The sequence below is a fragment of the Zeus faber genome, assembly GCF_960531495.2.
Source record: "Zeus faber genome assembly, chromosome: 19".
NCBI lineage: Eukaryota > Metazoa > Chordata > Actinopteri > Zeiformes > Zeidae > Zeus > Zeus faber.
This window is the reverse complement of record NC_137206.1, coordinates 1,095,882-1,118,552: the sequence shown is the minus strand read 5'-3', so window position 1 is coordinate 1,118,552 and position 22,671 is coordinate 1,095,882. Positions and strand designations below refer to the sequence as shown.

The 22,671-nt window shown below is 44.6% G+C and overlaps 1 protein-coding gene across 1 annotated transcript in view; it reads right to left on the bottom strand.

Moving 5' to 3' along the window:
- Positions 1-20,076: 20,076 nt before the first annotated feature.
- LOC307244631 (cadherin-7-like) overlaps positions 20,077-22,671 on the bottom strand; it is a gene marked incomplete at both ends in the record, with an annotated part of 143,361 nt that continues 140,766 nt past the window's right edge. The window contains one exon of the mRNA XM_080019885.1: positions 20,077-20,636. Coding sequence (XP_079876011.1) covers positions 20,077-20,636 — 560 coding nt within the window. The remainder of the gene's footprint in view (positions 20,637-22,671) is intronic.

Genomic DNA, 22,671 nt, shown 5'->3' with positions numbered 1-22,671 from the left:
GAACTGTCAACGCTGACCTCACCAGGGGTCCTAACTGAGCCATGCACTAGGCTCCACTACCTACTGTACTGTATGTAGCATACTGTACCGCATACTGTATCACTGTTCAGGGTTGTTCGTGATGCCGTATTGCTGCGCCGTGCTGTTGTATACTGTGCTGTATTATCCCAAACACTACCTCACACTATTCACATTCACATGCCACTTTAATTCACATGCCACTTTAAATGCACATATCTGTATATACATAGGCATATTCCTTCAACCTATTCCATTTTATTTCAATTTATTTTTTATTGTATTTTATTCTATATATTTTTTATCTTATTCTATAAGTATTCCACTTACTGTATTACGTTTTAGGAGTCAGTTAGTCGGTCTAGTAGAAAGGAATTTTCTACTTTTTATTTTATTTTACTTTTGTACTTTTTCCTAGGACTTATTTTGTGCTATCACCGGGTGCGTTGCATTACATTTCACTGCATATATGTATGGAAGTATGTATATGTATGTGACAAATAAAAATCTTGAATCTTGAATCTTGAATCTTGAAGGGAAGGAGAGTAGAGTTGAGAGTAGGAACTTTGAACGTTGGCACTATGAAGGGTAAAGAGAGAGAGCTGGCTGACATGATGGAGAGAAGGAAGTTAGATATACTATGTGTACAAGAGACCAGGTGGAAGGGGAGTAAGGCCAGGAGTATCACAGCCAGGTACAAAGAAGAAGAATATGTCAAGAGTGTTTTGGAGGTGACCAGAGTGTGGGACAGTGATGAGCATGAAGCTGGACATTGATGGGGTGATAATGAATGTGGTCAGTGTGTACGCTCCTCAAGTTGGGTGTGAGATGGTAGAGAAAGAGGAATTCTTTAGTGAGTTGGATGTAGTGGTGGAGAGCGTCCCCAAGGGAGAGAGAGTGGTCGTTGGAGCAGATCTCAATGGGCATGTTGGCCAAGGGACCAGAGACGTAGGTGACGAGAAGGTGACGGGTATGTATGGTGTCAAGGAGAGGAATGTGGGAGGACAGATGGTGGATTTCACCAAAAGGATGGAATTGGCTGTTTAAATACGTATTTCCAGAAGAGGGAGGAACACAGGGTGACATACAAGAGTGGAGGAAGGTGCTCACGGGTGGACTCCATCTTATGCGGGAGGTGCAATCTGAAAGAGATTAGTGACTGCAAAGTGGTGGTAGGGGAGTGTGTTGCTAGGCAGCATGGGATGGTGGTCTGTAGGATGACTCTGGAGGCCAAGAAGAGGAAGAGAGTGAAAGAGGAGCCAAAGATAAAATGTGGAAGATGAAAAAGGAGGAGTGTTGCATGCAATGTAGGGAAGAGGTAAAGCAGACAATAGGTGGGAATGAACGGTTACCAGATGACTGGGAAACAACTGCAAAAGTGTTGAGGGAGACAGCCAAGAAGATACTCGGTGTATCATGCGGAAGGAAGACAAGGACGGAAGGAAGACAAGGAAGGAAGACAAGGACTCTTGGTGGTGGAATGAGGAAGTACAGGAGCATAGAGCAGAAGAGGTTGGCAAAGAAGAAATGGGAGAGTCAGAGAGATGAAGAAAGTAGACAGGAGTACAAGCTGATGTGGTGCAAGGCGAAGAGAGAAGTTGCAAAGGAAAAGGAAAAGGCGTACGACGAGTTGTATGAGAGGTTGGACAGTAAGGAAGGAGAAAAGTACTTGTTCTGATTGGCAAGACAAAGGGACCAAGCTGGGAAGGATGTACAGCAGGTTAAGGGTGATGAAGGATAATGATGGGAATGTGCTGACTAGTGAGGAGAGTGTGTTGAGAAGGTGGAAGGAGTACTTTGAGGAGCTGATGAATGAAGAAAATGAGAGGGAGAGAAGAGTGGATGATGTGGGGATAGTGGATCAAGAAGTGCAGCAAATTAGCAAGGATGAGGTGAGAACAGCATTAAAGAAGATGAAGAGTGGAAAGGCAGTTGGCTCAGATGACAAACCTGGGGAAGCATGGAAATGTTCAGGTGAGATGGCGGTTCCTAACGAGACTGTTTAACACCATCCTGGAAAGGAGAGGATTCCAGAGGAGTGGAGAAGAAGTGTACTGGTACCATCTTCAAGAATAAGGGAGATGTACAAAGCTGTAGTAACTACAGGGGAATAAAGTTGATCAGCCACAGCATGAAGCTATGGGAAAGGGTAGAAAGAAAGAGTCTTTATTTGTCACGCAACACACCACACATGCTTGCACACACACGGTTTGATGGTGCTGGTGAAATGGTTCCTCTGCATTTAACCATCCTGGCTTGTCCTTCCTCCGGGCCACAGCAGGAGCAGTGGGCAGCGTACGTGGACGCGCGCGGGGACCAGGTGATAAGTGTCCATCGCCGGTCAGACCATGATGTGTGCATGTTTTGGGTGGGGGTCCTTACTGACTTGAGGTGGAGGAAACCCCATGTGAGCACGGGGAGAACATGCAAACTCCACACTGAATGGCTCCTATTTGGGAGATAACCCACCGGAGCACAGTGCCAACAGCGCCCCAGGTGGGCATCGAACCCAGGACCTTCTTGCTGTGAGGCAGCAGTGCAATGCACTCGTTCCAATTTTAGTAAATGTCCCACCGAAGTGGGACGCTAGGTTAAGAAGAGAGGTGGGGATCAGCGAGCAGCAGTATGGTTTCATGCCAGGAAAGAGTACTACAGATGACATGTTTGCTTGAAGAATGCTGATGGAAAAGCATAGGGAAGGCCAGAGGGAGTTGCACTGCGTCTTTGTGGATTTAGAGAAAGCATATGATGGGGGTGCTGAGAGAGGAAGGGTGGTATTGCATGAGGAAGTCGGGGGTGGCAGAGAAGTAGGTAAGAGTGGTACAGGATATGTATGAGGGCAGTCAGACAGTAGTAAGGTGTGCAGTAGGCTTGATCAAGGCATTCAAAGTGGAGGTGGGACTGCATCAAGGATCAGCTCTGAGCCCATTCTTGTTGCAGTGGTGATGGACAGATTAACAGAAGAAATCAGGCAGGAGTCTCTGTGGACTATGATGTTCACGGATGACATTGTGATCTGTAGCGAGAGTAGGGAGCAGGTGGAGGAGAGCCTGGAGAAGTGGAGGCAGCATTAGAGAGAAGAGGAATGAAAGTCAGCAGGAGTAAGACACAATACATGGGCCTGAATGGGTTGGAGGGCGGAGAAAAGCTGAGAATGCAAGGAGTGGAGGTGGAGAAGGTGGATGAGTTCAAGGAGACTACAGGCAGGGTGGAGTGGGTGGAGAAGAGAGTACAGGCAGGGTGGAGCGGGTGGAGAAGAGTGTCCGGAGTGATCTGTGACCGAAGGTTTCCAGCCAGAGTGAAGGGGAAGGTGTACAGGATGGTAGTGAGGGCAGCCATATTGTAGAAAGAAACAGTCTTTATTCATCACGCAACACCACACTACAACACATGCTTGCACACACACACACACACACACACACACACACACACACACACGCACATGCTTTGATGGTGCTGGTGAAATGGTTCCTCTGCATTGACCCATCCTGGCTTGTCCTTCCTCTGGGGGCACAGCCAGGAGCAGTGGGCAGCGTACGTGGACGCGCCCGGGGACCAGGTGATAAATGTCCATCGCTGGTCAGACCATGATGTGTGCATGTTTTTGGTGGAGGTCCTTACTGACGTGAGGTGGAGGAAACCCCATGTGAGCAAGGGGAGAACATGCAAACTCCACACAGAAAGGCTCCTATTTGGGAGCACGGTGCCGACAGCGCCCCAGGCGGGAATCGAACCCAGGACCTTCTTGCTGTGAGGCAGCAGTGCAATGCACTGCACCACCGTGCCAACGGTACCATTGTACGGTACGGTTTAGAGACGGTGGCACTGACTAAAAGGCAGGTGGATGAAGTGGAGGTGGCAGAGTTGAGGATGTGGAGGTTTTCATTGGGAGGGACAAGGATGAACAGGATTAAGAATGAGGACATTAGAGGGACAGCTCAGGTTGGACAGTTTGGTGGAAAAGTGAGAGAGGCCAGATTGAGATGGTTTGGACACGTGTGGAGGAGAGATGAGAGTTACATTGGGAGGAGGAGGCTGAGGGTGGAGCTGCCAGGCAAGAGGAAAAGAGGAAGCCAAAGAGAAGCTTGATGGAGGTGCTGAGGGAGGACATGCAGGCGGGTGGTGTCAGGGAGGAGGATGCACAGAACACAAGGTGTTGGAGGCAGATGATCCACTGTGGTGACCCCTAGCAGCCGAAAGGAGAAGATATTATTTACTTTAAATAATATTTACAGTAAGATGCTTTATGACATCATATTATTTACTACAAATGTACAGGTTCTGATTGAGAATGTCCAGTTGGAACGTGTCCAGTGTGCGGCGTGGACTCGGTCACTCTGTAGTGTTTAGACGTTACCAAACTATGGATTTACATGTATATTTAGAAAGCTTCTTACCTGGTAGATGTCGGCAGATCTGTAAGATTGATATTTTAAATCTGTGGCCCACATTACTTTGTCACATTAATAGAAAAATAATTAAAAAAAATCCCTAAACTGTCGACTGAGTGTCCCTTGAAAACAGTGTAATGTGCGACTCAGTGATGAGTTCAAAATCCAAGGTGTTGTCAGAAACATAGAAGCCGTGCAGTGGTAATTACCCACAGACAACCACAAAGCGTTTTGTATTTCATGGAAACGGAATTTACTGAAAATCTAATCAAAGTAAAAAACGGAACTCATCTTTACTAAAGAAATATGTAAATTGAATTTGTCATACTAAATACGTGATAATTGACGTATATGAGACACAAAATCTACCGTCAGAGAGACTTCGGATGTACTTCAATGCTACAAGCTAAGTTAAAACAATGACATCATATAGTTTAAAATAAAAAATAAAATACTTTATTTTGTTATAAACGTCATGTATTAACATTGTCCTACAACTAAACTTGTGCAAAGTGTAATGAAAAGCCAGAAAGTGCTTGTGATCTTGAGAAATTATTCCATTCTAATTCTAATTGCAAATGAATTTTAAAGTTACATAAATGTTGTCTGCATTACAATATAAACAATTAATCTATTAAACTGGATTTTACAATTGTACATAGAACGAATAAGCTGGACCCCATGTATGGCTGCCTGCAGCTATATTTATTATTATTATACATTTTTTGTATTTATATTATAATTATTATTCTGGAGATTTTCTAGATGTGGTCCTAGCGTGTAACTGTTTTGGGCATCAACATGAAGCAACAGTTGTTGTTGTTTCTTCCTCCCACTCGATGGGAGTTGTGCTCGCTCGGCTAATGATGATGAACCAACGTAAGAGCTGCAGCGCTGCTAATTAGCACCGCGTCCATTACACCTCATTAATGCTGATGCATCTGACATTATTTTACTTTATTTAAATTTTTTATTTTTTGACACTCATCGCGTGACAGGACCCCGTGTGCATCGCATGCTCATTACTTTACTTTCTTAGTTGTTGCACCGATGCTTCCACGTTGAAGACCAAATTAAGACAAAAAACTTTTTAGGTTGTGATGTCGTATTTCATATCATGAATTTCATACTTTATGTTTTAAAAAAGGATCTAATTCTACGAATGTGACTTATGCCTTTATTAGGTTAGGTTACAGCTCAATTACAGTTAAATGCAGTTAATTGCTCTCAGTTTCAGTCTGACTGAGTTTAAATATTATTATACACATATAATGTGTATTTTTTCTGTACAAATTGAAAGAATAAAATAAGAAGAACTTGAGTCTACTGAAGTGCAATTTATAATTTAGCTCGTGAAAAACCAAATCTGCTTGTGTGTAAATCCAAATTTGCCTTTTGGTATTTTTTTGTTCTTTATTTATGTCGTCTTTCAGACGAAGGGGATGGCAGACCCCACTCAGGTATTTTATATTTTACAATAAAAAAATCAAACTCTTCTAATGTTATTTTTTCCTGGGGAAGGTTTCTCTGTGACTGTGCGGCAGTGGGTTGGTACCGTGTGTGAATGTGCATATTCATCATATTGTGCTAAATTACATAATATAACGTAATTTATTGAAAAATGGCTCCATGCTGTTTTATTGCTCACAGTCTCAGTTTGAATTTATCTGTATATGTTTATTTCTTACAGTAAATATTGTAAGGATAGACGGAGAAAAGAATACGTTGATTCGATAGCATTTAGTATTCTTGACAATCCTTTCACTGCAAATTAGGAAAATAATATTTGTATTTTTGCCAATTATCATCAGAAAGGAAAGCCTTAACTTTTTCTTGCCTAAATACTTTCTGAGTTATATGTTTTTTTACATTTTATCTTATAAAAAATAATCTAACTCTACTTATCTTAATGATTATTTTAGAAGGTTAAGCCGTGAGTGATATTTCTCAGGGTCGAATAATCAGTGGTACAAACGGTTAATCAACCTTCACGTTATTCCTGGATTTGGTCTTCAAGTCCACAAGCGCTGAAAAGCCAGTCTCACAGAGACGCGTCTGGGCAAAGGCATCAGAAAGCACACAGCTCTGTCGGACGGATTGGGATTTGAGTTCTGGTGCTCATATGTGACGTTTCCATGACTTTCTGCCCTGATTCTACTTGAGTTTATGTTGGAGACATTCAAGCGGCGTGGACGTGTCCTGTTGGTGTTTTGTGTGGAGGTGACGGTGCAGTGGACATGGCTGCAGAGCCTCCTTGGATAAGATCTCGGAACACGCCGGGCACGGCTTGAACAGCGGTGACGCTTGTTCTTCTGTGTCTGTCCAAATAAATGCCAGGGATAAATATTCTGCGATGTACTTTCTCTGAAGCTTTGTTTTTGGTTTGACAGGGACCGTCCCGCCTGTCCGTCCATTTTGATTATCACCTCAAGTTCAAAAATGTACAGGTGCACGTTCATCGTGGTCCGCCTTGGACGTCGTACGCCCGAACAGAAGTTCCTATCCTTCAGTGATGATGCATTTTTGAAGGTTTTAAAGAAAAAAATACCATGAAATGGTTTATTTTTTTACATTTCAAAGCGTTTTTGTAATCAATGATTTTTTTATTGATCTTTTCAATAATGATAGATAATAATCCAGGTGTTTTGCCTATGATTTGGCGGCCCACTTGCAATACCCTCGGCCACAGGTTGGGAATGATACGTTGAGGATGATTCAGGGTGAACACTGTGAGGACGAAAGGGCTTCAGGCTCCACTGGAGAAACTTTACGAAAGATTGAACGTTGAAGAAATTAAAACCAAATTGTGCTCGTGTGTGAAAAGCATCATTTCAGTTGTTTGTCCCTGGAATTCATATTTTTTTATGACATCAATTCCAACTTCCGTCTGTTTCTTAAATTTTATATTCCTGCAACTTTGACCTACTTTACACTCCCAGAGAGCAGAGAAGCTCTCACAAACACACACACACACACACACACACACACACACATGCACACACACACACACACGTACATACATATACACACACACAAATACATACCGAAAAATTCAATATACATGCAAACACACATGCATATGCAGATGCACACACATGGACATGATCACACACATATGAACGCAAACACACATATACACACACATATACACACACATATACACACACACACATACACACACACATACATACATAAAGACACACATACACACACACACATACGTACATATAAACACACATACATACTCACACATACATACACACACACATACACACACACATACATACATATACACACACATACACACACATATACATACATATACACACACACACACTTGTGAGGAGGAAGTTCTTGTGTTGGTGAATGTTAAAATTTGGGAGTAAGCAACGATCTTGAGGTCTGAGAGAGAGAGAGAGAGAGAGAGAGAGAGAGAGAGAGAGAGAGAGAGGGATGGGGGGGGAATAAAACATGGCGCTGCTCAGGCCTTTGATCCTCCTTCAGTCCTTTTCTGCTTTTCAAAGGAGCAGTGAGTCGGTGGGAGGGAGTCATCCAGCTGATTCAGAGTCACCACACACACACACACACACACCCCAGGATGATGATCCACCAGCAGAGAAGTTTTATCTCCTCGAGAAGAAAGAGAAAGAGCAAGAGATGATGGAGGAGAAGAAAGAGCACGAGAGAGAGAGAGAGAGGGAGGGAGAGAGAGGGGGGGATGGGGGCTTTGGAGTTTTGTTGCATGCTGGGTAATCACAGAAATAAATATTCACCCCGCAAATCAATTAATGTGCCAGGACCCTGCGGTGGATCACTGACACCATCCTAGTTCCACTTTTTAAATGATGGAATTAAAAGATGCTGCTTGATCCAAAAACACCATTCAAGATCAGATACCACCACATACCATCACATACCACCACATACCACCACATACCATCACATACCATCACATACCATCACATACCACCACATACCATCACATACCATCACATACCACCACATACCATCACATACCACCACATACCACCACATACCATCACATACCATCACATACCATCACATACCATCACATACCATCGCATACCATCGCATACCATCACATACCATCACATACCACCACATACCATCACATACCATCACATACCATCGCATACCATCACATACCATCACATACCATCACATACCATCACATACCATCACATACCATCACATACCATCACATACCATTGCATACCACCGCATACCACCGCATACCACCGCATACCACCGCATACCATCACATACCATCACATACCATCACATACCACCACATACCACCACATACCACCACAAACCATCGCATACCACCACATACTATCACACACCACCACATACTATCACATACCACCACATACCACCACATACCACCACATACCATCACATACCACCACATACCATCACATACCACCACATACCACCACAAACCATCACATACCACCACATACCACCACATACCACCACATACCATCACATACCATCACATACCACCACATACCACCACAAACCATCACATACCACCACATACTATCACATACCACCACATACCACCACAAACCATCACATACCACCACATACTATCACACACCACCACATACTATCACATACCACCACATACCACCACATACCATCACATACCACCACATACCACCACATACCATCACATACCATCACATACCATCACATACCATTAGATCAGATACGATCAGATAAGAATTTTCTCATCGAAATTTGCGGGATGATTCCAGAATACCGACTCATTTGAAAGGATTCCTCTGATACGACCAAATTGTTCACGTGTCTCACGGCACCAGAGACTTGATTTATACCCAAAATCCGAAACAATATTTAAAACTGTACAGACACTTCCAACCAAAGAGTCCAATTGAAATGACCAAACTGAAAAAAAACAATGAAATTAAAAATAACTGAATAAATGTGAAATATGTAATCTACCCATTTGTAGTCAGTACTTAAATAAACACCGCTAAATTCTACATCAAACATTACAAAATATTCGATTCCCACGTGGTGCCATGTAAAACCAACATATCACTGTTACAAGATGTACACTTCCGCTTATCGTATACATTCTCTCACCTACATATGATTCAGATTGGACCATTCATGTCTTATCCTAGATATAGTGCAGACTGGAGGCACGTTTTCTGATTCTGTTTTGGAAAAGACTTTGCTGTTTGCAAATCTTCTTCTTCTTCTTTGTGCTGCTCCCGTTAGGGGCGGCCACAGCGGATGATCTACTTCCAACACCTTGTGTTCTGTGCATCTTCCTCCCTGACACCACCCGCCTGCATGTCCTCCCTCAGCACCTCCATCAAGCTTCTCTTTGGCTTCCTCTTTTCCTCTTGCCTGGCAGCTCCACCCTCAGCCTCCTCCTCCCAATGTAACTCTCATCTCTCCTCCACATGTGTCCAAACCATCTCAATCTGGCCTCTCTCTGTGTTGTGGTGTGTTGTGTTGTGTTGTGTGACAAATAAAGACTGTTTCTTCTTCTTCTTCTCTTCTCCTCACTTTTCCACCAAACTGTCCAACCTGAGCTGTCCCTCTAATGTCCTCATTCTTAATCCTGTCCATCCTTGTCCCTCCCAATGAAAACCTCCACATCCTCAACTCTGCCACCTCCACTTCATCCACCTGCTTTTTTGTCGGTGCCACCGCCTCTTAACCCTACAACATGGCTGCTCTCACTACCGTACTGTACACCTTCCCTTCACTCTTGCTGGAAACCTTCTGTCACAGATCACTCCGGACACTCTTCTCCACCCACTCCACCCTGCCTGTACTCTCTTCTTCAGCTCTCTCCCGCACTCCCTGCCGCTTTGGATGGTCGACCCCAAGTACTTGAACTCATCCGCCTTCTCCACCTCCACTCTTTGCATTCTCAGCTTTTCTCCACCCTCCCTCCGCTTCAGGCACATGTATTGTGTCTTACTCCTGCTCACCTTCATTCCTCTTCTCTCTAATGCATGCCTCCACTTCTCCAGGCTCTCCTCCACCTGCTTCCTACTCTCGCTACAGATCACAATGTCATCCGTGAACATCATAGTCCACAGAGACTCCTGCCTGATTTCATCTGTTAACCTGTCCATCACCTTTGCAAAGAAGAATGGGCTCAGAGCTGATCCTTGATGCAATCCCACCTCCACTTTGAATGCCTTGGTCACGCCTACTGCACACCTTACTTACTTACTACTACTGCCCTCATGCATATCCTGTACCACTTCTCTGCCGCCCCCGACTTCCTCATACAATTCCACACTTCCTCTCTCAGCCCCCGCATCATACGCTTTCTCTAAATCCACAAAGACACAGTGCAACTCCCTCTGGCCTTACCTGTACTTTTCCATCGGCATTCTTCAAGCAAACATGTCATCTGTAGTACTCCTTCCTGTCATGAAACCATACTGCTGCTCGCTGATCCCCACCTCTCCTCTAAACCTAGCCTCCACTACCCTTTCCCATAGCTTCATGCTGTGGCTGATCAACTTTATTCCCCTGTAGTTACTACAGCTCTGTACATCTCCCTTATTCTTGAAGATGGTACCAGTAAACTTCTTCTCCACTCCTCTGGAATCCTCTCCTTTCCAGGATGGTGTTAAACAGTCTCGTTAGGAACCGCCATCTCACCTAAACATTTCCATGCTTCCCCAGGTTTGTCATCTGAGCCAACTGCCTTTCCACTCTTCATCTTCTTTAATGCTGTTCTCACCTCATCCTTGTTAATTTGCTGCACTTCTTGATCCACTATCCGCACATCATCCACTCTTCTCTCCCTCTCATTTTCTTCACTCATCAGCTCCTCAAAGTACTCCTTCCACCTTCTCAACACACTCTCCTCACTAGTCAGCACATTCCCATCATTATCCTTCATCACCCTAACCTGCTGTACATCCTTCCCAGCTTGGTCCCTTTGTCTTGCCAATCGGTACAAGTCCTTTTCTCCTTCCTTACTGTCCAACCTCTCATACAACTCGTCGTACGCCTTTTCCTTTTCCTTTGCCACTTCTCTCTTCGTCTTGCACCGCATCAGCTTGTACTCATGTCTACTTTCTTCATCTCTCTGACTTTCCCATTTCTTCTTCGCCAACCTCTTCTGCTCTATGCTCTCCTATACTTCCTCATTCCACCACCAGGAGTCCTTGTCTTCCTTCCACTTCCCGCATGATACACCGAGTGCCTTCTTGGCGTCTCCACCACTTCTGCAGTTGTTTCCCAGTCATCTGGTAACCCTTCATTCCCACCTATTGCCTTCCTTACCTCTTCCCTAAATTGCATGCAACACTCCTCCTTTTTCATCTTCCACATTTTATCTTTGGCTCTTCTTTCACTCTCTTCCTCTTCTTGGCCTCCAGAGTCATCCTACAGACCACCATCCCATGCTGCCTAGCAACACACTCCCCTACCACCACATTGCAGTCACTAATGTCTGTCAGATTGCACCTCCTGCATAAGATGTAGTCCACCTGTGTGCACCTTCCTCCACTCTTGTATGTCACCCTGTGTTCCTCCCTCTTCTTGAAATACGTATTCACAACAGCCAATTCCATCCTTTTGGTGAAATCCACCACCATCTGTCCTCCCACATTCCTCTCCTTGACACCATACCTACCCGTCACCTTCTCGTCACCTACGTCTCTGGTCCTTGGCCAACATGCCCATTGAGATCTGCTCCAACGACCACTCTCTCTCCCTTGGGGACGCTCTCCACCACTACATCCAACTCACTAAAGAATTCTTCTTTCTCTTCCATCTCACACCCAACTTGAGGAGCGTACACACTGACCACATTCATTGTCACCCCATCAATGTCCAGCTTCATGCTCATCACTCTGTCCCACACTCTGGTCACCTCCAAAACACTCTTGACATATTCTTCTTCTTTGTACCTGGCTGTGATACTCCTGGCCTTACTCCCCTTCCACCTGGTCTCTTGTACACATAGTACATCTACCTTCCTTCTCTCCATCATGTCAGCCAGCTCTCTCTCTTTACCCTTCATAGTGCCAACGTTCAAAGTTCCTACTCTCAACTCTACTCTCCTTCCCTTCTTCCGCTCCTGCTGTGTCTGGACACACCTTCCCCCTCTTCTTCTTCTTCTTCTTCTTCTTCTTCTTCTCCTTTTTCTTCTTCTTCTTCTCCTTCTTCTTCTTCTTCTTCTTCTTCTTCTCCTTTTTCTTCTTCTTCTTCTCCTTCTTCTTCTTCTTCTTCTTCTTCGGCCGACCGTAGCACAATTTCCACTGGCACCCTGCACCCTGTCGTTGTTATCCCGGGCCTCGACCAATCCGGTATGGAAATCAGACTTGTTGTCCTCATGTTTGATTTGCATGGTTTTTACGCCGGATGCCCTTCCTGACGCAACCCTCTCTATTCGTCCAGACTTGGGACCGGCACTGATGATGCACTGGCTTGTGCACCTCAGTGGCTAGATTTTGTTGTTTGCAAAACTCAAATCCTCAAAAGAATTTGGCACAAATTCAGACTTTTCAAATTGAATTCAGAGATTTCTTTCTCAACACATTATCATGTTCGAAAGTCATCCTCAAAGACATGTGAAGAGACTGAACGGTGTCGTGCAGAATGTGGAGTTCAACTCTTCTGCACCATTTTCCTGGTCTGTTTTTTTTTCTGGCCAAATCCTGATTGGACCCCGACACCACCATCCCCCCACCCCCGTCCCCACCCCCCACCCCCATCTCCACCCCCCACCCTCCCGTCTCCACCCCCCCTCTACACCCGCCCACCACCATCTCCACCCCCCCGTCTCCACCCCCCTGTCTCCACCCCCCAGGCGCTGATATGAGAATATTAATCCTCATATTTTTCACAGTCGTTCTGAGCGGAGGAAGAGGAATATTGAGCGGATGAAATGAAATGAGTGATTGAGTGACAGACACAGCGACGGCAGAGCGAGGATGTCTCGCTCTCCCTGTCTCTCTCTCTCTCTCCCTGTCTCTCTCCCTGTCTCTCCCTCTCTTCTCGCTCTCTCTTTCTCTCTTTCTTTCTTCCGTTCATCGTTAAACGGGCGTCGGCGGCGGCCGAGGGGTCAGACTCCATTAGCGTTCGCTCCAGGAGGCAAAGTGAGGTCGACGCCGTTCCTCATCTTCCCAAAATGGCCTCCTCTTTGTCAGGGCAATTTGTTGATGATGCATGGTTATGATAAGGAGCGGGTGGAGTGTGTGTGTGTGTGTGTGTGTGTGTGTGCAGCCTCCTGGATCCTGGGCCAAACAACTGCAAATCAGTCCTGGTCCAGATCGAGGCCCCTGATAACACCACTTCTCTGATTGCTTATATGTACCTTCAGGCTGCAGGTTCCAAGCACCAGGCTCCAGACTCCAGGCTCCAGGCTCTAGGCTCCAGGCTCCAGACACTGGATGATTTTGACCACACAGTTATCAGTATTTTTAAATCGGATATCTGACGTAGGCAGCGTCCGTCTCCGTTATTGAGGTTGAAAAGCAGATGACTTGCAGGAGATACACGTCAGAGTAAAAACAAGAAGATCCATCTCCGAGATGAGGGAGTCGTTGAAAAGTTTAGTGACGAAAGGTCCGGCTCTTTTGTTGTGAGATGTAGTTCTTGACGAGTCACTGGGTAAAAACAGCCGTTGGAGCGGTCCGACTCTTCTTGTTGTCGGCTCCAGTCGGCTAAATGCTTGAGGGAACAACGGATGAATAGTAGGAGGGAAGGGTCGGCTATTGTTTTTGGTTTGATTCGGTGCGTATGGAGTGACTGGGAATGCACGGCTGAACGATGAACATGAATCCAACCTCCAATCTCACAAGAATATTTTAAGTTCAGCCAAAGTGATATTTTAAGTTTTTTACGATTCACAGAAGTGTGTCATATGTCAAAAGGATTCTGATTGTGAATCAATCAATCAATTCAAATGAATCATGGCAAAAACACATTTTCATTCACGAGTCTCGGACTCACTCACTCACTCACTGAATTTTCCAGGGTGATTCTAGAATCCCGATTCATGTGACGCTTTTGGTCGGTAGGAACGAGTTGTTCACAAATCCCACATCCTCAGATGTAAGACTAGATTTGTACCAAAATCTCCAACAGGTTTGTGGTTCTGTTTTTGCAGTTACATTTCCAGGGGCCGCCGCCTTCCTCCTTGAAATATCAAAATAAGTCATTTTGAATTACTACAAAACTTTTGAACCTAAACCAAACACAATTTATTTTAAGGACTAAATTTCGATAAAGTAAGAGTAGGTTAAAACAAAAGAAACAGTGTGTGATCAAACTGATGACGTCATAGCAAATGTTTTAAATCCTCTGGAGTGTTTACCATTATTTATATATCGCTAAAAATAGAGTGCGAGTCCAGTTAAAAAATACATCAACAATACAAATGTAATAAATAATAAAATGTCATTCAATTAAAAAAAAAAGATATATATAATAGTATACTTTTATACAGAAAAAATGTATATATACAGTATATTTTTAATAAATTGTATTGATGTTGTGTTTTATTTACCACTCTTTGTGTATTGGTGTAGTAACTGTTCCACGCTGCTACAGTACAGGACTTTTATCGCTGTTCGGGCTCAGATTCTAAATTATTGATGAGTACAAATGTGAGCGCGGCGCAGAGCGCTGGGCTCATCCTCACCCTCCTGAACTGCAGTGAACGCTTGCTCCTCCTGCGTCTCTGCTCCTGGGGCCGCGCTGCTGCAAAATGAATGGAAAACGAAATAATGAGTCTTCACGCCGCCACGCGCCGCTCCCTCCCAGGTCTCCTCCGTCGCGTCTTCAAAGCACTGGAAACTAAGTCAAGACCTGAGAGGAGGTGTCTTATTTGCGCCGGTGGTTGCCCGTGGTTGCATCAGGACGCGGTGCGGCGCTGTCAGGCCTGTGGACGCGTCGCTGCAGATCCCAGCGCCACTGCCATGATTCAAGCTGTCAGATGGAGAATGTTCTGCAGCGGTGTCAAAACACAGCAGGCCTAGTGATTTATACAGTATATATATATACTGTATATATATATATATATATATATATATACTGTATATGATATGATCTGATATCATATGATATCATATGACTATGATATCTATGTGATCTGTGTGTCTGTCACTGAACCTAGAATATAAGTGCATTATTAAAAAGTCTTGAAGTCCTTTTATTTAATAAAATTACATTTTATTTTATTTGCACATTTTCTCGTTCATTTCTCCCAGTTTTTCCATTGATTGTGTATCGTTATATTTTCTTCTTTTTCTTCTTTGTTTCCTTATCATATTCTTTGTGATCATTTTTGCCCATTGTTTCTCGTTTCTTGTTTCTTTCAGCATTGTCATTGTTGTAATTGCTTGATTTTTTTATTTACGTACTTCTGCTTCATTTTCTTGAGCACATTTTGAATTTGTTTTGTTATTTTTTGGTTTTATTGAATATTAAACATTCTCCTTGGTTTTTATTCTCATCGCTTAATGTTGTGAATAAGTCTGAAGTTATGACTTAATCTAAAATGTCTACGAACACCATCATTTCCAACACCACCTTAAATAAAAGTCAAACTTCTTGAATTAAATGGTAACAGAAAAAGTATACAGATGCCTTAGCGCTCATTATTATAGTGGCTATAATAATAATTATAATAATAATAATTAAAAAAAAAAAAAAATAAATAAAAAAATAATAATAATAATAATAATAATACACATGAATAAACAAATAGACAAAGAGACAGAGATAAATAAACAGCTAATGCCACTGTATTAGAAGCATTAGCCGATGCTGGATCTCCATCTGCAAAGTTATTGCTTCCAATTCAATTAAACAATTCAAACATTTTAATATTCATTTCATTTGAGCAGGTTTTTTGTTTTTTTTGTTGGATTTACTTGTGAGATGATTATCCTTTGTGTCATTGTTGATGAAATGCATGAATCAAAAAGGTGCATCTCTCTCTCTCTCTCTCTCTCTCTCCCTCTCTCTCTCTCTCTCTCTCTCTCTCTATATATATATATATATATATATATATATATATATATATATATATATACCTGTATATATTGATAGAAATACAAATACATGGGGTGGACTCCAAAAGGCCTTCTCCACACAGAGATGCAGAGCAGCTGAACAGACTCTGCCGTCGTTCCTCCCCAGGCGCCACCTGGATCCCGAAAAAAAACAAAAAACAACAACATTTGTTTTGTCGCTCGTTTCTGTTCCCGTTCATTATCGGGGGGTCTTCGGCGCGGTGGAGCAGTGGGTAGCTCCGTCAGCTCGGGTGGAGTCTGGACGCTCGCCCGTCGTTTCCCTGCCAGGCTGCTGTGCCATTCTGAGACACTTCTGGACAACGGTCCATTTGGGGTTGAATGGATGGATGCATGGATGGATGCATGGATGGATGGATAGATGGATGAATGGATGGATGCATGGATGGACGATCACGGACGGATGGATGCATGGATGGATGCATGGATGCATGGATGGATGGATAGATGGATGAATGGATGGATGCATGGATGGACGATCACGGACGGATGGATGGATGGATGCATGGATAGCAACATGGATGGATGCATGGATGGCAACATGGATGGATGCATGGATGGATGCATGGATGGATGCATGGATGGATGCATGGATGGAAACATGGATGGAAACATGGATGGATGCATGGATGGATGCATGGATTAATGCATGGATGGAAAAATGGATGGATGCATGGATGGATGCATGGATGGAAACATGGATGGACAATCACGGGTGGATGGATACATTGACGGATGGATGGATGCATTGATGGATGGGTGATTACGGATGGATGGATAAATGATCAAGTATGGGTGATGGTTGGATGTATTCATTAATGGATGGATGGATGAATGGATGGATGGATGGATGATCAAGGATGGATGATGGGTGGATGAATTCATGGTTGGATGGATGGATGGATGGTTGGATGGATGGATGGATGGATGTCCATTTCAGAGTCCTTTCGTCATCACATCCACCCAGTACAACTTAACTGTATGATTCATGGCTTCAAATACTATAAAATAGATATAAGTTCATGTGAATGTCAAGCACCACGTCACCTTGATGTACTGCATCAAGGTTCGACAGGAACTATTTAAATGAAGCTTATAACCCTAAAGTAATTACCATAATATAATAATCCAAACCATAACATTTAAAAAACAGCATTCTTAAATAACAACATAAGACTAAATTATTTAAAAATATCACTTAACAAACTCCCTAGAATGAGTTGTGGCACGGTGGCGCAGTGCATTGCACTGTTGCCTCACAGCAAGAAGGTCCTGGGTTATCTCCCAAACAGGAGCCTTTCTGTGTGGAGTTTGCATGTTCTCCCCGTGCTCACATGGGGTTTCCTCCACCTCACGTCAGTAAGGACCTCCACCAAAAACATGCCCCCATCATTGTCTGACCAGCAATGGACATTTATCACCTGGTCCCCGGGCGCGTCCACATATGCTGCCCACTGCTCCTGGCTGTGGCCCCGGAGGAAGGACAAGCCAGGATGGTTCAATGCAGAGGAACCATTTCACCGGCACCATCAAAGCATGTGCATGTGTGTGTGTGTGCAAGCATGTGTTGTAGTGTGGTGTGTTGCGTGACGAATAAAGACTGTTTCTTTTCGTTGTTTCTATTTAAGATATTTAAAGACATATATTATCAAAGATAATAATGATAATAAAAATAATAATAATAATAAGAAGAAGAAGAAGAAGAAGAAGTAGAATAAGTTATAATCTCACACACACAATTCTCAGCCAGTAAATAAATCTCTGAAATGGAAAAAAAAACAAATATTTATTTGTATGTTAAGCGTTCACGTTTTCCATCTTTTTAAATAAAATAAAACAAATGTATAAATGAATGTATTTCTTATCGCATGATGAGATGTTCCACGTTGCCAAGGACAGGAAGGAGCTGCTGTGGTCTTTTGAGGAACTAAATGTCTGTTTTATTTTCAGCAAAAAGAAAGATAGAAACAGTCGCACAATTCTGCCTTTGTCAAAATAAATAAGAATACATATAATTTTTTGTGGTTTTTTTTGTGTTTTTTTTTGTTTTTTTTTTTACATTTTGACATCCAATTGTAACATAATTTGTTCTAAGCTGGAAAATGATGAACGAAAAAAAAAATATCTGCACAACATCGCTATGTCACGACATTAGAGTCGGTGGAGAAAACGTGGAAAGGTTATTGTTCTGGATCTGACGGACGATATGAACTGGACTCTACAGAAGCAAAAACCTATTTATTTAGGATGAGGTCGCCCAGCCTGACGAGCGGCACTTCCATTCAAGAAGCAAATGTATTGTTATTTTACTGTTTTCTGCCGTACATGTTGCTTGGATCTCTGCCGGCGAGTAGATGTTTTCGGCGTCGTCCGTAGAAAAAGAGGCGGAAATCCTCAAAATCCTTAAATTTTTACATCTCGAAAAAAGAAAACGAAAAGAACAAAAAACCTCGGGACTTGGCTTCGATTGAAAGTCTGAAGGAACACAAAAAAACACCAAAAAACACAAAAAACCCACAAAAAAACCCAGCACATTTGAAACAAGCGAGTATGTTCCGTTTGGGAGGCGAGCGGATGGAAGGGCGTGGCTTTCCTGCGTCGTCCGGACCGGACGTCCAAACGAGCGCCTCCATCCACCTCCACGCCCTCCGCCCAGTTCCCCAGACGGCGTCGGCTTCACATCCTGTTTGTTGACTTTACAGACAGCGATGCAGAGCTGAGGCTCCCAGCTCTGTTCAACATCCAGACAAAAACAACCCAGTCGTTCACCAAGCGGGACCTGCTGGTCAGCCAATCAGGACGGAGGAGCAGGGAGACACTTCCTGTCTGTCCTCTTTTTAACTTTGTTTTTCTTCAGCACAGAGATAACAGAAGAAGGAGGAGAAGAAGAGGAAGAAGGTGGAGCAGGAGGAGGAGGAGAAGAAGAAGAAGGAGAAGAAGAGCTTCTCCATCAAAATGCTCCTGCTCCTCTTCTTCCTCCTCCACCTCCTACTCCTCCACACCCTCTTCTTCCTCCTCCTTCTCCTCCTCCATCTCCACCTCCCATCCTCTAGTCAACAGCTGGAGCAGAGCCCCCTCTTTAAACCCTTCAATGTCTTCCTGCAGAAAAGTGTCAAATCTCGCTACGTTCAGTCGACGGGGGAAGATGAAACACAGACCTGGACCTTCCTCCTCCTTCAGTCTCATCATCATCATTATCATCATCATCGTCATCATCTTCATCATCATCATCATCATCATCATCATCGCCATCATCGTCATCATCATCATCATCATCATTATCGCCATCATCATTAACATCATCATCATCATCATCCTCATCATCATCATCATCATCATCTTCACCATCATCATCGCCATCATCATCATCATCATCATCATCATCATCATCATCATCATCATCATCATTGCTGCTGCACGGTGCAGAAAGACCAACTCAGTTCCTCTCTTAACAATTTCCTCTGGTTCAACGGTGTCCAAGTCCCCGTCACCCTCCCCCGCCCTGCCCGCCCTCCCCCGCCCTGCCCGCCCTGCCCGCCCTCCCCCGCCCCATCCCTAAATAAAACCTTTGCCAAGGCAGTTATCGGGGGCTAGGAGAAGACACTGGTGGCGTCGCTGGTCCCGTAGAGGTCGGCCAGCTTTTTGAACCTGGGTCCCCAGCCGCCCAGGTAGTCGTAGTTCTGCTCCGAGTCAGAGCTGAGCGACTCCAGCGAGCTGAGCGACTCGGCCACCGAGCCGCTGCCCTCGAAGGCGTAGGTCTGCAGCGAGTCGTAAGGGGGCGCCGTCGGGTCCACGTCGGCGTCCTTCAGCCGGTCCCAGATGAACTCGCGGAACACCACGTTGTCCGGCAGGGACTTGTAGCCCGGGCGCGAGGAGGTGGAGGCGGGCTGCGGTGGCATGGCGGCGGTGGCGGTGTAGCGGAAGAAGGTGGGCGTGTCTGGCGTGACGTCGCGGCGGACCACCGCCGCCGATTCGCGCACGGCGTTGAGGTTAAGGTTGCGCAGGGCGACCATGTCGAAGGCCTCCGTGTCCTCCTCGCCGCCGCCCTCGTCGTCGTAGCGCACGATGTTCTCGCGCACGTCGCGCTCCTCCTCCAGGATCAGAGGCTCCTTCCGCCGCCGCCGCATCGTCACGATCAGCAGCACCATCACTGCGGGGGGAGAAGGTCAAAGGTCAATGGAAGCAGGAATGGATGGACTGGTTTTTACAAATAATAATAATAATATTATCAATAAAAATTATAATGATAATAATATTAAATACACAAATATATAATATTACTAATAACAAAACTAATAACTATAATAATAATAATAATAATATACATGCATATAGGCAAAACAGTACAAAAAATATAGAAAACAAACAAAAATACATGTTAAAAAATTAACACAATTACAACACAATTTCAAAACAAAAACAAACACAATTTCTGGTTCTTATTAATGATAATTTCTTTATTTTTTATGATTCTATATATTTTATATGGTTTATAGTGTGTACTTGTACTCTCCTAACCTGACAGGAGCTAGGCTAGCCGATCCCATCTGCGGCAATGCACTGAGCTAACACGGTAAGCATGGTTAACTGGAGCCCACCTCTAATAAGCGATATGAATCCAGTCCTGGTCTCTTGCAAATAATACTCTGGACCAAATAATTCACTCTTCCCTTGGAAGCCAGAATGTGTTACACCACCACGCTGTTCCGGGGCTCTCGCTACCCCCCCCCCCCAACCACCACCTCCATCTTAAATGTTGTTTCAAGACATGTAGAAAACTTCACCAAACTGGAATTGGTGGCCCTCGGAGAACTTTCCGGGAGCCCTGCTCCAACCCCTGCTCCCGCTCCCATACGTTACTGCTGAAAATAACTCTCCGCCCAAGAAAACTGGCAAATGTCTAATGATGCTCCATCCATCAGTGTCAAGCGTCTGCCAGTGAAATATGGCTCCACGGGTCCATACTTCTTCCCCTCGCAGCGCGTCACGACTGAGGGCTGCAGAGGGAGGGAGAGAGGGAGAGCAAAGGAACCGGTGGCAAACACCACTTCACACCCCGTAATAAGGGAGCAAATGAGGAAGGTGGAGGTGGTGTCACAGTGAGCGCCGATACAGATTCCCTGATGAATGGCTGTCAGTCCAATATGGTCGACTCCTGTTGGCACGTCAACGTTGGCCCTCAAGAGCCCCGCCCGTCGTGGCGGCTCCTGCTAATATTCATGAAGCTTTCCCATAATTCATGTTCGGCTTTTTGAGCTGCGAGACAGAACGTCGGCCATTTCCCCATTTGGTGGAAGAGGGTTTTCCTTTTGATTTGAGCAGCTCATGCATTTCAAGTTGTGCTTAGCTCAGCAGCTGCTCCACAGTGGATTCCAACGTGAACAAGCTCCTCCAGCAAAGCTCCTCAGGGTCCGGGGCCTCAAAGACGCCGCCATAACTGGACATTCAGCAGCCACCGGCGAGAGAGCATGATCAGCCTCCACCCCATCTCCAATATTATCAAGTCTTACCTCCACCTCATCGCCACCATTATCAGGTTCTACCTCCACCCCACCTCCACCAAGTGCCAGGTTCTACCTCCACCCTCAACCTGGACCGGGCAGTACAGCCCCTTCCTCCCGTGGCCCATGGTAGCCCAGGTAATTCAATCCGTGTTGTTCGGGCGTAGCCATGGGTGTAGCGATCCTTCAAAAGATCAACTTTGCTGCGTTGCCCTTTCACTCTCAGCATCATTATTACAACCAGATTTCTTTCTCCCTCTGGCTCTGTTGACTTGAATACTTCTGTGGAGCCTCAGTCTGGTTATTTACTCACATGCTGCACCTCCAGACGGGGATTGAGGAGAGGCGGAGGAACTGAAATATTTATAGGAAAATTCTCAGACAAATTACGGAATAAGCAGCGTTGAGCTGATTCTCATCATTCTCACTGCACCACCCCTCTCCTCTCCACTTCCACCTGTCTCAGCTTCTGACTCCACCTCATCTCCATAGGTATGACGTTCCACCTCCATCTCCATTAGAATGATGTTCTACCCCCAGCTTATGTCCACCAATACCAGATGGGGATCTCCACCAGTATCTGGTTCCACCTCCATTTATTTTTATTTAGCAAATGCAAAGTCCCTAAGCCAAGCAGTTGCCTCCTGGTGCTGTGGAGGTGACTACTCCTCCTTTCAGTTTTTG